The following is a 20,527-nucleotide window of genomic DNA, read 5'->3' as shown; positions in this document are numbered from 1 at the left end:
CTTGAGTTGCCAGACCAGGAACTGACAAACAACAGGAATAAGCTTCTGTCAGTGTTCAATTTCTTAGCGATCCATTTCATGTAAATTGTATGACATGGATCTCTGTGCCAAACATGGTTAAATGGTGGAAAATATGAAAACACTGTAAAAACTACAATTTTGAGGCCTTAAGTCCAGGATGAATGCTTAAAGGGATACTCCACTGAAAAACAATGCTGATTTATTTTTCACAAACTCTCACAGATATCCAAAAACTCTAAACAGTTTTGCAGACTCAGTTAATTTGACAGTTATTGAGAGTTGGTTTGAGTTCAATTGTGAACTTAACTCAAATCAACTCTCAATAACTGTCAAACTAAATGAATCCCTGCAAACTGTTCAGTTTTTGGCTATGTATGTATGTGCAAAATAAATCAGCATTGTTTTCCGATATAATTCTGCTTTAACATTATCAGGTAATTAATAATGATTTTATTGCAAAAATGGCTCGAAGTGCAAAATTAGCACAGTCCCCCCCCCCCCCCCCCCCTGGATTTTATGGCCTTTTATAATGGGGATTTTTTGTAAAATCTGACACTGTACAAAAACTACAAATGGAACAAAATCAATATTGCTGCCATTCTTTGACATATCCCAGGCTCTGATAATCCCCCGCCCCCCTAAATAATATTAATTTTACATTGTGGGATGGGTAACAAAACGCAACGCGTTTCAACCTCGCTGGTCTTCGTCAGGCTGTATTAGCTGGGTGTGGGCCGCCGCACCTGTATAAAAGAGCATACGTGGCACTCCTATGCTCCTATGTTCTTTTATACAGGTGCGGCAGCCCACACCCAGCTAATACAGCCTGACGAAGACCAGCGAGGTTCAAACGCGTTTTTGTTGCCCGTTATTTTGTTGAAGATGTACATTGTTCAATAAACTTGTGTAGTACACCTGTACATGACTTCTATATTAAAACGTGATCCTAATATCTAAGAATCTCCTTTTTTCTATTTTTTGTATTCTATTTGGCCTGCTGAGCTTTCTTGGCCCCACTTTTTTGTATTCTCCACATTTGTGGGATGGGAAATTATTCATGTTTTGTGCTTTTTACACTATAAAAAAAACAATGTCATAATGTAAGAAAACTGGCATTTAAAGGGTTAATATTAGGAAGTAAAAGTAGGAATGAAAAGTTGGTCCCTATGATGAGGAGTGATGTTGGTAATGAAGACTTGACCTGTGAATATTGCACACTCGAACTGTTAGAGGACACTTTATATCCTCTAACAGAACATGTACAAATCTGATCTGATCAGATCAGGTGGTTCATTCCAGTTCAGCACGGTGCTGAAAGAGTTACAGGCAGGAAATACAAGATTAACCAGTTCACAGAAATGAAAGGAATGTTAAAGAGCAAAAGAGAATCACACTGCTCTAACTTTGTTGAATAAATATAAGTACGGTAGTGTGTTTGTACCAAAGAGTTATATAACAAGAGAACACATATAACCTATTACATTATCAATTAGCTTTTGTGATCTGGCTGACAAAGTTCAGTACTTTTACAAGACTTCCATATCTGTAATAGTTACTACTAATTAATACTACTAATACTAGTTTTAATGAGATGAGATTCATTTTAAATCATGATCATCATAATTGTCCTTTGATTTGAAAATTTAATTTGAATTTACCAGGAAGCAACGATGGAGACGAATAGAGAGAAAGGTAAAAGCCTCTTTAAGGACATACTGGAGCAGTTGGGAGACGATGAGTTCAAGGAGTTCAAGTGGGAACTGCAGCAGGATGGCATCCTGGTAGGTTTGTCAGGCATGCGAAAGAGAAAACTGCAGAATGCAGATAGGATGGACACAGTGGATTTGATGGTGTCGACCTACAACCAAGACACCATGGAGGTGACCAAAGAGGCTTTGAAGAGGATAAAAAAGAATGATCTAGTGGAGCATTTATCAAACAGCTTCTCAGGACTTCGAGGTAAGTTGTGGGGAGAAAACAAAACAAACATGAAAAAAAATCTGAAATGACATAGCTGACTCATAAATGAACACAAGGGCTGTTGTCATGGTGCCCCAGCTTAGTGTACTAGTACATAACGATGACTTAGTAGTGAGGGTAAGGTTTCCAGCGTGAGCTTGTCCTTCCCAGGTGGTCTAGTCGTCTCTCCTTGGCTCTGCTTGCTCCACTGGCCAGAACAAGCAGGGAAAGTTCCTCTGAACACTGTTCTCAGATCTCCACAGCACAGCCAGGTAGAGGCTGTTGTGTGATGCTGGTCCACAATGTGAAGATTAGCTGCTGAAGCAACTTGACGAGACGGCAACAAACGTACACACGTACTGACAAATATGTACTGGTTCTGTTCATTGTCAATAGTTAATTAGGCCATTATCCTCGGATTGGGGTCAAATTCAGATTGGTCTTTAACATGGCGTCACGCCAAACAATCCAACACGCTTCATAATCACTGTCCTCTTTCCGCTTTCTGTGGAGAAATTACATCTGAACGCCCGTTGGGCCCACCCTCAAGTCAGGCCTCAGCCAATCATCTGCTCAAACACATGGCGCCTAACAGACATTTAAGATGACTGTAACATACTTGTCACCTGTGTGTAAATATACTGGAGGACGTGACCTGTGAAATGAAGTGTTGGCTGGTGTTAAATTCAAGCCCTTTTAAAGTTCCAGTCTCTCTCTCTCTCTCTCTCTCTCTCTCTCTCTCTCTCTCTCTCTCTCTCTCTCTCTCTCTCTCTCTCTCTCTCTCTCTCTCTCTCTCTCTCTCTCTCTCTCTCTCTCTCTCTCTCTCTCTCTCTCTCTCTCTCTCTCTCTCTCTCTCTCAGTCCCTGAGCTGAAGGAGCAGCTGAAACCTGACTTAAAGTCTCTATAGGACAAGAGGAACAAATACAAAGAGGTGGAGAAGAAATACAACAAAGTGCTTCAACACTCCAAGAAACAGCTGGAGGCCACAGAGAGGCAGATCAGAGCAGAGTTCAACAAGCTCCACCAGTTCCTGAAAGAGGAAGAGGAGGCCAGAGTGACGACTCTGAGGGAGGAAGAGCAGCAGAAGGAGAAGACTATCGTCAGAAAAATGAAGTTCATTCAGGAGAAGATCTCCTCTCTCTCAGACAGCATCTCTGCTGTGGAAGAAGACCTGCAGAAACACAATGTGCCGTTCCTCACCAGTTATAAAGCCACTCAGACCAGAGCCAGAGCTCAGTGCTCACTGTCAGATCCACAGCTGGTCTCAGGAGCACTGATAGATGTGGCCAAACACCTGGGCAACCTGTCCTTCAGAGTCTGGGAGAAGATGAAGGGGGAAGTCAACTTCAGTCCTGTCATTCTGGACCCAAACACTGCAACATGCTGTCTCTTTCTGTCTGATGACCTGACCAGTGTGAGATATGGAGGTGTAGATACAAGGCAGCAGCTCCCTGACAACCCAGAGAGACACACTAACTCTTCCACTGTTCTGGGCTCTGAGGGCTTCAGCTCAGGGAAACACAGCTGGGAGGTGGAGGTGGGAGATCATCCTGGCTGGAGAGTGGGTTTGGCTAAAGAGTCAGTTGACAGGAAGGGGGAGCGACCTGTCTCACCAAGATATGGAATCTGGTGTTTATGGCACCGCAGTGGAAAATACACTAATGGGCTTAGTGAGACCGTCACAGTGAAGAAGAGTCTCCAGAGGATCAGAGTCCAGCTGGACTATGACATGGGGGTGTGTGTGTGTGTGTGTGTGTGTGTGTGTAGGCAACCATATAGGCAGAGATTTGTAACCAGATTTGTGTGATGGAGCAGAGAATAGGCCTATAAGGAAAGTGGTAAATGTGGTAACTTGGTGTTAAGTAGTGTGGGTCTGATTAGACGTGTGAAGCAGTTTTAGCAACATGGTGATTGTGGGGTCAAATGTGAGACCTGGAGTCAGTTGAGCAAAAAGACCATTTTTGTTTTAGTGTCATAATTCTAGTTTTAGCTACAGAACATGTTTAATTTCCATGGATGCCTAACAAACCTTAAATATATAGAACAATTATTGTTTGAAATAGACACACTTTATTTTAAATGTAAATATTTAAAAAATCACTCAACCTGTTCTCTCTTTCTGTAGAACATTATTTTTACCAAGTTGAAATTGTAATTATTTGAGTCTTAAATCATTGGTTAAAGCTGAACTTTCTGAAAATGTGTGTGAGCTTTTAATGTTTACAAATATTTTTAAAGTAATGCCATATTTATGCAGGAAGGACCAAGGCTTGTCCACGGTTGTAAGGATGTATACGTCCTGTGTACCACTATCATGAAGCATAGAGGTTTATTACTGACTGTAACTTGACCTGTAATTGGCCTGACCTTTACACTCAAAGTCATTGGTACAACAAGGCCTGTACTGTAGATCATTTGTTTACCGGTAATTGAAGTTAATTATCCAGTCATAACAATCATAGCTTACAGATGAATTTCTGAAACCTTGTTCATATTAAGCACCTTCAGCTTTTAATGCTTATACAGATATTTTTAAGTAACATGCTGTGTTCTTTGGTATTGCATTTCTTACGTCACTTTGCTTTTGCTCTTTTTGGACTTTTGCAATTGTTATGAAGCAAGTTTTTTTGTTTTCTTTTGATTTATTTTATTAACAAAAACATAACAATTTTACTATTCCCTGTTATTTCTGTTGATGTTGATGGTTAAATAAATATCTGATCAGTAATAAAAGACAGACGTTTTGTTTCATTTGACGTTGAGATTGTACATATGATCAGCAATACAATGCTGACATGTTATTGTGGTGATTGTGTTGGGCTAAAGTGTGAAGGAGGAGAGAGGACAAACAGCATCACTGGAGGTAGCCTCTTTCAGGAGCGTCTCCTCACTGCTTGCTAAGCAGCTCGTACAACAGTCTCTTATATGTAGGTTAAGAGATGTGCTAAAAAACTCCCAAGCAGCAGAAAATGTTGATACTCGTCGTAGAAAATGTCACAGAGACATTTCAAAGACACGTACCAAAGCAGACGTCTTCATTGGTTAGAGGCACTGGGTTTATGACAGTGAGCCATAAACTGAGAGACAGTGAGTGACAGTCACCTGACACACGTTGCTGTTATATCTGACAACAGACCATCTGATTTGTCCTGTAGTATGTTTCTTTGCTGTTATTTGTTCTTTGCTGCTGCTGTTATATCTGACAACAGATCATTTGTTTGTCTTTTGATATGTTTTATGTTTTGATATATTACATTTTCTAATTCATGTTTGACTTTTCAATGTCTAAACGCTTGCTTTGGGAATTATGTACAGTATGACATCATGCTAATAAAGCCATTTGAATTGAATTGAATTGAATTGAATTGGATAAAAGTTGTATTGGGTGAGGAGAACACGACTGTTCACTGTTCACAGAGTTATTTATTCTGACTCATTTTATTCTGGCAAAGTATATCTGAATATTAAATGCATGTATGAACTTGGGGGACTGGAGCCTATCCCAGCATGCATTGGGTGGAAGGCAGGTGAATCTATGACAGGGCGAACACAGATACTCACATCCACACCTTTAGAGGACAATTTAGAGTCTAATCCAGCTGACTGTGGAGGAAACCAGCAGAACACAGGGAGAACATCCAAACTCCACACAGAAAGGAGCGGGAATCTAACCAGCCTGGTCTCCAGAATAAAATGTCCTGATCACAAACTATCTTTCTTATCTCAAATCAGATGGCAGCATTTCCCATTAATGGAATGAAAACCACCACAGGGAGAATGTACTTCACTGTAATTCACTGTCATGTAATTCACTGATGTATTCAACAGCACAAAAGGTTTTGGGCCATCCGGCCTTCATCACTGTGTCACACTGAGGATCTACCTGTCATGTGACCTTCATCACTGTGTCACACTGAGGATCTACCTGTCATGTGATCATCACTGTGTCACACTGAGGATCTACCTGTCATGTGATCATCACTGTGTCACACTGAGGATCTACCTGTCATGTGACCTTCATCACTGTGTCACACTGAGGATCTACCTGTCATGTGACCTTCATCACTGTGTCACACTGAGGATCTACCTGTCATGTGATCATCACTGTGTCACACTGAGGATCTACCTGTCATGTGATCCTCCTTTTCATTCCATGGATATACACACTTAGGATTACGCACCAGGAGGTTCTGAGCACAGCGGTTCTCCAAGAAGCACTTCTCATTAATAATTGGTAAATGGCCTGCATTTTATAATAATAAATATTAATATAATAATTAACTCATGACAGAGGCAGGTGAAATTAAAATCAGACTTTGACATTGCTGAACAGAGCAGAGACACCATTACAGGGTGTGAGATCTCTACTGAAACACACTGATTTGGAGGACTGTAAGCAGCAAGTTGAAGTGGATGTGATTTGGTGAGTCTTGTTATTGAAAGATGTTTTGGATACCAAAGCAAATGGCGGAAATGGATGTTGTCAGACCAGGAACTGACGAACAACAGGAATGAGCTTCTGTTCCATTTCATAGTGATCCATTTCATGTAAACTACATGATCTCTATGCCAAACATGGTTAAATGATGGAAAATATGAAAACACTGTAAAAACTACAATTTTGAGGCCTTATGAATGCTTAAAAGGATAATCCACTGAAAAACAATGATGGTTTATTTTGCACAAACTCTCACAGATATCCAGAAACTGTAACAGTTTTGCAGACTCAGTTAATTTGACAGTTATTGAGAATTGATTTGAGTTCAATTGTGGACCAGTGATGTGCACTAATGACATCACTGGTCTACAACTTAAGTCAAATCAACTCTCAATAATTGTCAAACTAAATGAATCCCTGCAAACTGTTCACAGTTTTTGGATATGTGTACATGTATGCATGTGCAAAATAAATCAGCATTGTTTTCCGATATAATTCTGCTTTAACATGATCAGGTAATTAATAAAGATTTTATTGCAAAAATGGCTCGAAGTCCAAAATTAGCACAGTCCCCCCCCCCCCCCCCCCCCCCCCCCACCTGGCTTTTATGGCCTTTATAATGGGTATTTTTGTAAAATCTGACACTGCACAAAAACTACAAATGGAACAAAATCAATATTGCTGCCAATCTTTGACATATCCCAGGCTCTGATAATCCCCCCCCCCAAATATTAATTTTACATTTGTGGGATAGGCAACAAAACGCAAGGCGTTTCAACCTCGCTGGTCTTCATCAGGCTGTATTAGCTGGATGTGGGCTGTATAAAAGAGCATACGTGGCCATGTTCTTTTATACAGGTGCGGCAGCCCACACCCAGCTAATACAGCCTGATGAAGACCAGCGAGGTTCAAACGCATTGCGTTTTGTTGCCCGTTATTTTACTGAAGATGTATATTGTTCAGTAAACTTGTGTAGTACTCCTGTACATTACTTCTATATTAAAACGTGATCCTAATATCTAAGAATCTCCCTTTTTCTATTTTTGTATTCTATTTGGCCGGCTGAGCTTTCTTGGCCCCACTTTTCTGTATTCTCCACATTTGTGTGATGGGAAATTATTCATGTTTTGAGCTTTTTACACTATAAAAAAACAGTGTAATAATGTAAGAAAACTGGCATTTAAAGGTTTAAAATTAGGAAGTAAAAGTAGGAATGAAAAGTTGGTCCCTATAGGACTGGAGGGATGTTGGTAATGAAGACTTGACCTGTGAATATTGCACACTCTTGAACTGTTAGAGGACACTTTATATCCTCTCAGGGGCGCCGTAGTGGGGGGGAAACCTAGGACGATTCTAGGGGCCCTTGAAGCTGGAGGGGCCCTAAACCCTTTTTTGCAATTCCATCGCGGGCCACACAGGGGGCGCCCGCGGGCCTTTCATTATATGAAAGGAAAAGCAGCCCACAAATGACAGCCAATGAGAAAAGGAGAACATAATGATATTAAGACTGAATAATGATATCACAACAGTCTCATGCTAAACACTCTCCTGTTGGACTCCACATGTGTATCAATATTCTTTCTAGTCATTAGTTGATAGTGTTTCTTTGTTCCCTCTGGTGTATTCAGAGCAGAGAGAGAGTATGATGATTCAACAGGGATGAGAGTGAGAAAGGGAGCAAATATTGATGGTTAAGACTGAATAATGACAACACTACAGTGTTATCCTAATATAATTTAAAATGCGATATTATCCTCTAAATCAGCTTCAAACAGCCCAAATTTTCCGGCTGGCGCCCTTCGGACGCCGGCATCAGTGGGGCCCATACTATGTCCTGTCATGGGGCCCAAAATCCCTGGCGGCGCCCCTAACAGAACATGTACAGATCTGATCTGATCTGATCAGATCAGGTGGTTCATTCCAGTTCATCACAGTGCTGAAAGAGTTACAGGCAGGAAATACAAGATTAACCAGTTAACAGAAATGAAAGGAATGTTAAAGAGCAAAAGGGAATCACACTGCTCTAACTTTGTTGAAGAAATATAAGTACTGTGTGTTTGTACCAAAGAGTTATATGACAAGAGAACACATATAACCTATTACATTATCAATTAGCTTTTGTGATCTGGCTGACAAAGTTCAGTACTTTTACAAGACTTCCATATCTGTAAAATAGTTACTACTAATTAATACTACTAATACTAGTTTTAATGAGATGAGATTCATTTTAAATCATCATCATCATCATAATTGTCCTTTGATTTGAAAATATAATTTGAATTTACCAGGAAGCAACGATGGAGACGGATAGAGAGAAAGCTAAAAGCCTCATTAAGGACATACTGGAGCAGTTGGGAGACGATGAGTTCAAGCACTTCAAGTGGGAACTGCATGATGGCATCCTGGTAGGTTTGCCAGGCATCCCAAAGAGCAAACTGCAGAATGCAGATAGGCTGGACACAGTGGATTTGATGGTGTCGACCTACAACCAAGACACCATGGAGGTGACCAAAGAGGCTTTGAAGAGGATAAAAAAGAATGATCTAGTGGAGCATTTATCAAACAGCTTCTCAGGACTACAAGGTAAGTTGTGGGGAGAAAACAAAGCAAACATGAAAAAACTCTGAAATGACACAGCTGACTCATAAATTAACACAACTGTTGTCACGGTGCCCCAGCTTAGTGTACTAGTAGCCTAGTACATAACGATGACTTAGTAGTGAGGGTAAGGTTTCCAGCGTGAGCTTGTCCTTCCCAGGTGGTCTAGTCGTCTCTCCTCGGCTCTGCTTGCTCCACTGGCCAGCACAAGCAGGGAAAGTTCCTCTGAACACTGTTCTCAGATCTCCACAGCACAGCCAGGTAGAGGCTGTTGTGTGATGCTGGTCCACAATGTGAAGATTAGCTGCTGAAGCAACTTGACAAGACGGCAACAAACGTGCACACGTACACTGACAAATATCTACGGGTTCTGTTCATGGTTGCACAATCAATAGTTAATTAGGCCATTATCCTCGGTTTGGGGTCAAATTCAGATTGGTATTTAACATCGCGTCACGCCAAACAATCCAACATCATAATCACTCTCCCCTTTCCGGTTTCTGTGGAGAAATGATGTCTGAGCGCCCGGTAGGCCCCGCCCTCAAGTCAAGCCTCAGCGAATCATCCGCTCAAACACATGGTGCCTTACAGACATTTAAAATGACTGTAACATACCTGTCACCTGTGTGTAAATATACTGGAGGACGTGACCTGTGACGTGAAGTGTTGGCTGGTGTTAAATTCAAGCCCTTTTAAAGTTCCAGTGTCTCTCTCTCTCTCTCTCTCTCTCTCTCTCTCTCTCTCTCTCTCTCTCTCTCTCTCTCTCTCTCAGTTACTGAGCTGAAGCAGCAGCTGAAACCTCACTTAAAGTCTCTACAGGACAAGAGGGACAAATACAAAGAGGTGGAGAAGAAATACAATGAAGTGGTTCAACACTCCAAGAAGCAGCTGGTGGCCACAGAGAGGCAGATCAGAGCAGAGTTCAACAAGCTCCACCAGTTCCTGAAAGAGGAAGAGGAGGCCAGAGTGACGGCTCTGAGGGAGGAAGACCAGCAGAAGGAGAAGACTATCGCCAGAAAAATGAAGTTCATTCAGGAGAAGATCTCCTCTCTCTCAGACAGCATCTCTGCTGTGGAAGAAGACCTGCAGAAACACAATGTGCCGTTCCTCACCAGTTATAAAACCACTCAGACCAGAGCCAGAGACCAGTGCTCACTGTCAGATCCACAGCTGGTCTCAGGAGCACTGATAGATGTGGCCAAACACCTGGGCAACCTGTCCTTCAGAGTCTGGGAGAAGATGAAGGGGAAGGTCAACTTCAGTCCTGTCATTCTGGACCCAAACACTGCAACATGCTGTCTCTTTCTGTCTGATGACCTGACCAGTGTGAGATATGGAGGTGTAGATACAAGGCAGCAGCTCCCTGACAACCCAGAGAGACACACTAACTCTTCCACTGTTCTGGGCTCTGAGGGCTTCAGCTCAGGGAAACACAGCTGGGAGGTGGAGGTGGGAGATCATCCTGGCTGGAGAGTGGGTTTGGCTAAAGAGTCAGTTGACAGGAAGGGGGAGCGACCTGTCTCACCAAGATATGGAATCTGGTGTTTATGGCACCGCAGTGGAAAATACACTAATGGGCTTAGTGAGACCGTCACAGTGAAGAAGAGTCTCCAGAGGATCAGAGTCCAGCTGGACTATGACATGGGGGAGCTGTCCTTCTACAACTCTGAGGACAACACTCACATCTACACTCACAAAGACACTTTCACTGAGAAACTCTACCCATATTTCAAAGTTGGAAAGGCTGATGATGCAGAGACCATTGATATCAAAGTTTGTGAAGCTGAGGCTTCTCTGTGATGTTATGGGATGTTAATGAGGTGTGTGTGTGTGTGTGTGTGTGTGTGTGTGTGTGTGTGTGTGTGTGTGTGTGTGTGTGTGTGTAGGCAACCATATAGGCAGAGATTTGTAACCAGATTTGTGTGATGGAGCAGAGAATAGGCCTATAAGGAAAGTGGTAAATGTGGTAACTTGGTGTTAAGTAGTGTGGGTCTGATTAGACGTGTGAAGCAGTTTTAGCAACATGGTGATTGTGGGGTCAAAGGTGAGACCTGGAGTCAGTTGAGTAAAAAGACCATTTTTGTTTTAGTGTCATAAATCTAAAGTTTTAGCTACAGAACATGTTTAATTTCCATGGATACCGAACAACCTTAAATATATAGAACAATTATTGTTTGAAATAGACACACATTATTTTAAATGTAAATATTTAAACAATCACTCACCCTGTTCTCTCTTTCTATAGAACATTATTTTTTACGTTGAAATTGTAATTATTTGAGTCTTAAATCATTGGTTAAAGCCGAACTTGTGAGCTTTTAATGTTTACATATCTTTTTTAAGTAACGCCATATTTTATGCAGGAAGGACCAACGCTTGTCCACGGTTGTAAGGATTTATACTTCCTGTGTACCACTATCATGAAGCATTGAGGTTTATTACTGACTGTAACTTGATCTGTGATTGGCCTGATCTTTACACTCAAAGTCAGTGGTGCAATATAATCAACAAGGCCTGTACTGTAGATCATTTGTTCTATTGAAGTTTTAATGATCCAGGTCATAAAAATCATAGGTTACAGATTAATTTCTGAAAACTTGTTCATATTAAGTGCCTTCAGCTTTTAATGCTTATACAGATATTTTAAGTAACATGTTTCACTATGTAAGATGGACCAGACATGGTGTGTTGGTGTCATGATTCAACCATTAACTGTTCACTATGTGTATCATGGAGCACTGAGGATTATTACTAGTCTACTATAGTGGGTTCACTGTATAAACATTATAGGCTACACATCATAGTAGAGTCTGCTATTGAAATAACGTGGTGGTCAGTAAGGGTGTTGTGGTCAGGGTGGATGGAGGGCAGTAAGGGTGTTGTGGTCAGGGTGGATGGAGGGCAGTAAGGGTGTTGTGGTCAGGGTGGATGGCGGGTGTAAACACTTGTCTTTCACACCAGAGAGCCATGTTTGATCCACAGTGTTTCCAAAGTCTACTTTTCAACCATAAGTCACATTTAACATGTTTGTTATTAAGTCTAACCCAAACCCTAACCTTAACCTTAACTTTAACCAACTTGTTTTACTTGCCTAAACATAAGCAACGTTGTTAAAGTTGTTTTATGTGTGTTTAATGTTGGAAAGGCAGCAAGCTTTTCAAATTAACAGCCATTTTGTTTAAAATGTATGTTGAGATTGTAGGTTGTAAAATGCCACGTTTTAGAAACGTAAAAGGCTGATGTTGTGTGCTTCTTCTTCTTTATTTTTTTATAAAATAAAATAAAAATTGCAAAAATTGCAATACCTTTTGGTATTTTGATTGATTTGACTGTATTTGAACCAAGATTAACCACTTTAATATATACTATTTCATGTTGATGGTTAATTAAATATTTGATCAGGGGGAAAAAGCTGATGTTTTGTTTAAAATTGATGTTGAGATTGTACGTATCCGTGGTTCTGGATTGTAGAAACGTACAACGTTGCGATTGGGCTGGACTAAAGCCTGAATGAGAAGAGAGGCAGTGAGATAGCACACACACACACACACGCACACACACGCACACGCACACACACACACACACACACACACGCACACGCACACGCACGCGCACGCACACACACGCACGCACGCATGCACACACACACACGCACACATTCATACCTTTAGAGGACAATTTAGAGTCTAATCTGGCTGACTGTGGAGGAAACCAGCAGAACACAGGGAGAACATGCAAATAAAACTCCACACAGAAAGGAGCGGGGATCGAACCAGCCTGGTTGTTTCTGAAGCAAAAATATGTTGCATATCACATTTCTAGATATGTGTATGTTTTCTCTCTTTCTGTGCTTTAGAATTTTTATTATACACAAATAAAGTTCATGTTCATTTTCACTGTCTTTGGAAAATGCATTGAATTCATTTCAAACACCTGAGATGACTTTCTGCTGTTAAAATATTGCAAGAAATCTTTGACAGTCTCTTATGTTAGACTATAGTGAAGAGAAAGTAACATTACAGTAAAGTATACAGTAAAGTAAATAGTAGTGAAGCAGTAAAATCACAGTAAAGTCATTCCAGTGTGCAGTGGTTAATTTTTATTCTATTATCTAATTTTCTATTTCTGGTCTTATTTGAGGCCTTGGTATTTCTGTGGTGCAGAGATTGTCAGAACTCTCAAACAATATGGAGTCTTATTTCTATCCTTTATCTATTTTTGTCTTCAAAGAAAGGTGCATGAATTACCAGTGAAGATGATAATGCACAGACACAAGGTCAATGGACAGAACAGTCAAATGTGAAACTCTGTAACTACAGAAACACAACATGTACTGATCACAAAACCAACACTATAACAGCATCAGTGACCCTTGATACAGTCAGCAGTGACTCTCCCACCCCTTTTATCTTAGTACATATTTCTTCTACAGTAAACTTGGCATCTGGAAATTGTCACTGTGCTACCTGAATTTCCCCAAGTGGATCAATGAAGTACTACATTTCTTCTATTAAATCAGATTCCTGGACCAACATTTTTTCCTAGTATGGGCCGGGAAAACCCCGCCCCCGAACTCATTTGATTGGTCACCGCAATTGCTTCTTCCTGAAAACGTGCGACAAGTAAAAAAGAGATGTGGTTCAGATTAGGGTTCTGGTTTTCTCATCTAACAACATAACAAAACCCTAACGCTAACCAAATTCCTGAACTTGCCTAAACCTAATGTCTAACCCTAATGTTTTATTTAAAAAAACTGTGGATCAACCAGGAATCCAACCCCAGTCCTCAGATTGGAAGGGAAGTACCTTACCCGTTAAGCCACAAGACCGACCGAGCACACCCTGAGCTGCACTTTTTTCACACCCTAACCCTAATCTTAACCACATATTTTTCCCTTGCTGCGTGTTTTCAGGAAGAAGCAATTGTGGCGACCAATCAAATGAGTTCGAGGGCGGGGTTTCCGCGGCCTATATTATGAAAAAATGTTGATCCAGGAATGACAACAACACGGTGATATCAGGAAGTGTGACAGGCACAGGCATGCAAGCAAGCAGACTTTGACATTGCTGAACAGAGCAGAGACGTCATTACAGGGTGTGAGATCTCTACTGAAACACACAGATTTGGAGGACTGTAAGCAGCAAGTTGAAGTGGATGTGATTTGGTGAGTCTTGTTATTGAAAGATATTTTGGATACCAAAGCAAATGGCGGAGAAAATAGCTGTTGTTGAAAGTTACTTGAGTTGCATTATATGTTCAGAGACTTTTAGAGATCCTGTGTCTCTGAGCTGCGACCACAGTTTCTGTTCAAGCTGCCTGCAACAATTCTGGGAACAAGCTAAAAACAAAAACTGTCCCATTTGTAAAAGAAAATGGTCAAAGGATTTTATAGTGAACTTTGCACTGAAGGAACTAGCTGACGCCTTTAGGCAGAAAGCTGGGTCATCTGAGACGGCTAAAGGAGAGGAGAAAGAGGAGGTGGTGTGTAGTAAACATCGGGAAGTGCCTAAATGGTTCTGTAAGGAGGAGCAGAGAGCTGTGTGTCCTGTCTGTGAGTTATCTCACCACCAAGGTCACAAGGTGGTTCCTATAGAAGAAGAAGTCAGTGAGCTGAAGCAGCAGCTGAAACCTGACTTAAAGTCTCTACAGGACAAGAGGGACAAATACAAAGAGGTGGAGAAGAAATACAACGAAGTGGTTCAATACTCCAAGAAGCAGCTGGAGGCCACAGAGACACAGATCAGAGCAGAGTTCAACAAACTCCACCAGTTCCTGAAAGAGGAAGAGGAGGCCAGAGTGACGGCTCTGAGGGAGGAAGACCAGCAGAAGGAGAAGACTATCGCCAGAAAAATGAAGTTCATTCAGGAGAAGATCTCCTCTCTCTCAGACAGCATCTCTGCTGTGGAAGAAGACCTGCAGAAACACAATGTGCCGTTCCTCACCAGTTATAAAGCCACTCAGACCAGAGTCAGAGCTCAGTGCTCACTGTCAGATCCACAGCTGGTCTCAGGAGCACTGATAGATGTGGCCAAACACCTGGGCAACCTGTCCTTCAGAGTCTGGGAGAAGATGAAGGGGAAGGTCAACTTCAGTCCTGTCATTCTGGACCCAAACACTGCACACTCCTGTCTCTCTCTGTCTGATGACCTGACCAGTGTGAGATGTGGACACACATGGCAGCAGCTCCCTGACAACCCAGAGAGACACACTAAGTATTCCGCTGTTCTGGGCTCAGAGGGTTTCAGCTCAGGGAAACACAGCTGGGAGGTGGAGGTGGGAGATCATCCTGACTGGAATGTGGGTGTGGCTAAAGAGTCAGTTGACAGGAAGGGGGAGCGATGTCTCTCACCAGATGATGGAATCTGGTGTTTAATGCACCGCAGTGGAAAATACACTAATGGGCTTGGTGACACCGTCACAGTGAAGAAGAGTCTCCAGAGGATCAGAGTCCAGCTGGACTATGACATGGGGGAGCTGTCCTTCTACAACTCTGAGGACAACACTCACATCTGCACTCACAAAGACACTTTCACTGAGAAACTCTACCCATATTTCAGTGTTGGAGAGGCTGGTGATGCAGAGACCATTGATATCAAAGTTTGTCAAGCTGAGGCTTCTCTGTGATGTTATGGGATGTTAATGAGGTGTGTGTGTGTGTGTGTGTGTGTGTGTGTGTGTGTGTGTGTGTGTGTGTGTGTGTGTGTGTGTGTGTGTGTGTGTGTGTGTGTGTGTGTGTGTGTGTGTGTAGGCACAGATTCTTTTGAATAAATTGATCTTCATGAATGTGTGATGGAGCAGAGAATAGGCCTATAAGGAAAGTGGTAAATGTGGTAACTTGGTGTTAAGTAGTGTGGCTCTGATTAGACGTGTGAAGCAGTTTTAGCAACATGGTGATTATGGGGTCAAAGGTGAGCCCTGGAGTCAGTTGAGCAAAAAGACGTTTTTTGTTTTAGTGTCATAATTCTAAAGTTTTAGCTACAGAACATGTTTAATTTCCATGGATGCCGAACAACCTTAAATATATAGAACAATTATTGTTTGAAATTGACACACATTATTTTAAATGTAAATATTTAAACAATCACTCACCCTGTTCTCTCTTTCTGTAGAACATTATTTTTTACTAAGTTGAAATTGTAATTATTTGAGTCTTAAATCATTGGTTAAAGCCGAACTTGTGAGCTTTTAATGTTTACATTTTTTTTTAAGTAACGCCATATTTTATGCAGGAAGGACCAACGCTTGTCCACGGTTGTAAGGATTTATACTTCCTGTGTACCACTATCATGAAGCATTGAGGTTTATTACTGACTGTAACTTGACCTGTGATTGACCTGACCTTTACACTCAAGTCACTGGTGCAATATAATCAACAAGGCCTGTACTGTAGATCATTTGTTCTATTGAAGTTTTAATGATCCAGGTCATAAAAATCATAGGTTACAGATTAATTTCTGAAAACTTGTTCATCTTAAGTGCCCTCCGCTTTTAATGCTTATACAGATATTTTAAGTAACATGTTTTACTATGTAAGATGGACCAGACATGGTGTGTTGATGTGTGTAATGATTCAACCATTAACTGTTCACTATGTGTATCATGGAGCACTGAGGATTATTACTAGTCTACTGTAGTGGGTTCACTGTATAAACGTTATAGGCTACACGTCATAGTAGAGTCTGCTATTGAAATAACGTGGTGGCCAGTAAGGGTGTTGTGGTCAGGGTGGATGGAGGGCAGTAAGGGTGTTGTGGTCAGGGTGGATGGAGGGCAGTAAGGGTGTTGTGGTCAGGGTGGATGGAGGGCAGTAAGGGTGTTGTGGTCAGGGTGGATGGAGGCCAGTAAGGGTGTTGTGGTCAGGGTGGATGGTGGGCAGTAAGGGTGTTGTGGTCAGGGTGGATGGAGGGCAGTAAGGGTGTTGTGGTCAGGGTGGATGGAGGGCAGTAAGGGTGTTGTGGTCAGGGTGGATGGAGGGCAGTAAGGGTGTTGTGGTCAGGGTGGATGGAGGGCAGTAAGGGTGTTGTGGTCAGGGTGGATGGAGGGCAGTAAGGGTGTTGTGGTCAGGGTGGATGGAGGATGTAAACACTTGTCTTTCACACCAGAGAGCCATGTTTGATCCACAGGGTTTCCAAAGACTACTTTTCAACCATAAGTCACATTTAACATGTTTGTAATTAAGTCTAACCCAAACCAAAACCTTAACCTTAACCAAGTTGTTTTACTTGCCTAAACATAAGCAACGTTGTTTTAGAAACGTAAAAGGCTGATGTTGTGTGCTTCTTTTTCTTTCTTTTTGAATAAAATAAAATAAAAATTGCAAAAATTGCAAAACCTTTTGGTATTTTGATTGATTTGACTGTATTTTAACCAAAATTAACACACCAAAATCTCTAGATATAGTGTATGTTTTCTCACTGCACATGTTCTGATGGGTATTGGATGGGTGATATGAGTGGGCAGGTGGGATGAGGGCTCATGCATCCTGGCTAATGTCTGTCATAATGTCTTGTAACTATGCTGAACTAATGATGTCAATAAAAAATGTATCACCAAAAAAAAAAAAAAATCCAAGAAATCTTTGACAGTCTTATGTTAGACTATAGTGAAGAGAAAGTAACATTACAGTCAAGTATACAGTCAAGTAAGTAGTAGTGAATAAGTAAAATCACAGTAAAGTCATTCTAGTGTGCAGTGATTAATTTTTATTCTATTATCTAATTTTCTATTTCTAGTCTTATTTGAGGCCTTGGTATTTCTGTGGTGCAGAGATTGTCAGAACTCTCAAACAATATGGAGTCTTATTTCTATCCTTTGTCTATTTTTGTCTTCAAAGAAAGGTGCATGCATTACCAGTGAAGGTGATAATGCACAGACACAAGGTCAATGGACAGAACAGAAAGGTGCATGTATTACCAGTGAAGATGATAATGCACAGGCACAAGGTCAATGGACAGAACAGAAAGGTGCATGCATTACCAGTGAAGATGATAATGCACAGGCACAAGGTCAATGGACAGAACAGAAAGGTGCATGTATTACCAGTGAAGATGTTAATGCACAGACACAAGGTCAATGGACAGAACAGAAAGGTGCATGAATTACCAGTGAAGATGATAATGCACAGACACAAGGTCAATGGACAGAACAGAAAGGTGCATGCATTACCAGTGAAGATGATAATGCACAGACACAAGGTCAATGGACAGAACAGAAAGGTGCATGCATTACCAGTGAAGATGATAATACACAGACACAAGGTCAATGAACAGAACAGAAAGGTGCATGCATTACCAGTGAAGATGATAATGCACAGACACAAGGTCAATGGACAGAACAGTCAAATGTGAAATTCTGTAACTACAGAAACAAAACCATGTGCTGATGACAAAATCAACACTATAACACCATCAGTGACCCTTGATACAGTCAGCAGTGACTCTCCCACCCCTTTTATCTTAGTACATATTTCTTCTACAGTAAACTTGGCATCTGGAAATTGTCACTCTGCTATCTGAATTTCCCCAAGTGGATCAATGAAGTACTACATTTCTTCTATTAAATCAGATTCCTTTACCAACATTTTTTCACACCCTAACCTTAATCTTAACCACATTTTTTCCCCTTGCTGGATGTTTTCAGGAAGAAGCAATTGTGGCGACCAATCAAATGAGTTCGAGGGCGGGGTTTTCGCGGCCTATATTATGAAAAAATGTTGATCCAGGAATGACACCAACACGGTGATATCAGGAAGTGTGACAGGCACAGGCATGCAAGCAAGCAGACTTTGACATTGCTGAACAGAGCAGAGACACGATTAGGCTACAGGGTGTGAGATCTCTACTGAAACAGAGATTTGGAGGACTGTAAGCAGCAAGTTGAAGTGGATGTGATTTGGTGAGTGTTGCTATTGAAAGATATTTTGGATACCAAAGCAAATGGCGGAGAAAATAGCTGGGTCATCTGAGACGGGTAAAGGAGAGGAGAAAGAGGAGGTGGTGTGTAGTAAACATCGAGAAGAACCTAAATGGTTCTGTAAGGAGGAACAGAGAGCTGTGTGTCCTGTCTGTGAGTTATCTCACCACCATGGTCACAAGCTGGTTCCTATAGAAGAAGAAGTCAGTGAGCTGAAGGAGCAGCTGAAACCTGACTTAAAGTATCTACAGGACAAGAGGGACAAATACAAAGAGGTGGAGAAGACATATAATGAAGTTGTTCAACACTCAAAGAAACAGCTGGAGGCCACAGAGAGGCAGATCAGAGCAGAGTTCAAAATGCTCCGCCAGTTCCTGAAAAAGGAAGAGGAGGCCAGAGTGACGGCTCTGAGGGAGGAAGAGCAGCAGAAGAAGGGGAAGACTATCACCAGACAGATGAAGATCATTCAGGAGAAGATCTCCTCTCTCTCAGACAGCATCTCTGCTGTGGAAGAAGACCTGCAGAAACACAATGTGCCGTTCCTCACCAGTTATAAAGCCACTCAGACCAGAGCCAGAGCTCAGTGCTCACTGTCAGATCCCCAGCTGGTCTCAGGAGCTCTGATAGATGTGGCCAAACACCTGGGCAACCTGTCCTTCAGAGTCTGGGAGAAGATGAAGGGGAAGGTCACCTTCAGTCCTGTCATTCTGGACCCAAACACTGCGGACGAATGGCTCTCTCTGTCTGAAGACCTGACCAGTGTGAGACATGATGGAGACACAGGGCAGCAGCTCCCTGACAACCCAGAGAGACTCACTAATTATCCCACTGTTCTGGGCTCTGAGGGCTTCAGCTCAGGGACACACAGCTGGGAGGTGGAGGTGGGAGATCATCCTTGCTGGAATTTGGGTTTGGCTAAAGAGTCAGTTGACAGGAAGGGGGAGCGATGTGCCTCAACAAGATATGGAATCTGGTGTTTACTGCACCGCAGTGGAAAATACACTAATGGGCTTAATCAGACCGTCACAGTGAAGAAGATTCTGCAGAGGATCAGAGTCCAGCTGGACTATGACAGGGGGGAGCTGTCCTTCTACAACTCTGAGGACAACACTCACATCTGCACTCACAAAGACACTTTCACTGAGAAACTCTACCCATATTTCTATATTGGAGAGGCTGGTGATGCAGAGACCATTGATATCAAAGTTTGTCAAGCTGAGGCTTCTCTGTGATGTTATGGGATGTTAATGAGGTGTGTGTGTGTGTGTGTGTGTGTGTGTGTGTGCGCGCGCGTGTGCGTGTGTGCGTGCGTGCGTGCGAGCACACTCTTGTGCGTGTGTGTGTGTGTGTGTGTAGGCAACCACAGGCACAGATTCTTTTGAATAAATTACTCATCATGAATGTGTGATGGAGCAGAGAATATGCCTATAAGGAAAGTGGTAAATGTGGTAAGTTGTTAAGTAGTGTGGGTCTGATTAGACGTGTGAAGCAGTTTTAGCAACATGGTGTTGATTCAACCATTAACTGTTCACTATAGCCGTTTTCACACATGCGCTTTATACCGGGAAATGACCAGAAGGCGGTGTAATGCCTTCATGT

General features: G+C 41.9%; 4 protein-coding genes and 2 pseudogenes across 6 annotated transcripts in view; 4 read left to right on the top strand and 2 right to left on the bottom strand.

Annotated features, from left to right (window-relative positions):
• The window catches only part of LOC310794898 (E3 ubiquitin-protein ligase TRIM35-like), a 571,381-nt pseudogene that overhangs the window by 275,395 nt on the left and 275,459 nt on the right, over positions 1-20,527 (bottom strand). The window lies entirely within an intron of this gene.
• Positions 1-20,527, bottom strand: part of LOC310794454 (extracellular matrix protein 2) — a gene marked incomplete at its 5' end in the record, with an annotated part of 45,534 nt that overhangs the window by 8,544 nt on the left and 16,463 nt on the right. The gene's annotated exons all lie outside the window — the stretch shown is intronic.
• Positions 1,692-5,266, top strand: LOC310794457 (nuclear factor 7, ovary-like; annotated as a pseudogene). Its single transcript, XR_014553958.1, has 2 exons — positions 1,692-1,980; positions 2,841-5,266. The product of XR_014553958.1 is annotated as a nuclear factor 7, ovary-like (transcript).
• LOC310794456 (nuclear factor 7, ovary-like) lies at positions 8,716-10,816 on the top strand (the record flags this gene model as incomplete). The annotated part of the gene is made up of 2 exons (XM_083656452.1): positions 8,716-9,001; positions 9,789-10,816. The coding sequence occupies 2 exons, from the start codon at positions 8,716-8,718 to the stop codon at positions 10,814-10,816; spliced, it is 1,314 nt and encodes a 437-aa protein (XP_083512578.1).
• LOC310794745 (nuclear factor 7, ovary-like) lies at positions 14,123-16,748 on the top strand. The gene has a single exon (XM_083656772.1). It carries the CDS (start codon positions 14,222-14,224, stop codon positions 15,638-15,640), a length of 1,419 nt encoding a protein of 472 aa, XP_083512898.1. The 5' UTR covers positions 14,123-14,221; the 3' UTR covers positions 15,641-16,748.
• On the top strand, positions 18,952-20,160 carry LOC310794455 (E3 ubiquitin-protein ligase TRIM35-like; the record flags this gene model as incomplete). Its single annotated transcript, XM_083656451.1, has 1 exon — positions 18,952-20,160. The coding sequence occupies one exon, from the start codon at positions 18,952-18,954 to the stop codon at positions 20,158-20,160; it is 1,209 nt and encodes a 402-aa protein (XP_083512577.1).

The sequence above is a fragment of the Poromitra crassiceps genome (assembly GCF_964638095.1).
Source record: "Poromitra crassiceps genome assembly, chromosome: 20".
NCBI lineage: Eukaryota > Metazoa > Chordata > Actinopteri > Beryciformes > Melamphaidae > Poromitra > Poromitra crassiceps.
Note: the sequence above shows the minus strand (reverse complement) of the source record. Positions and strands in the feature narration are given on the sequence as shown.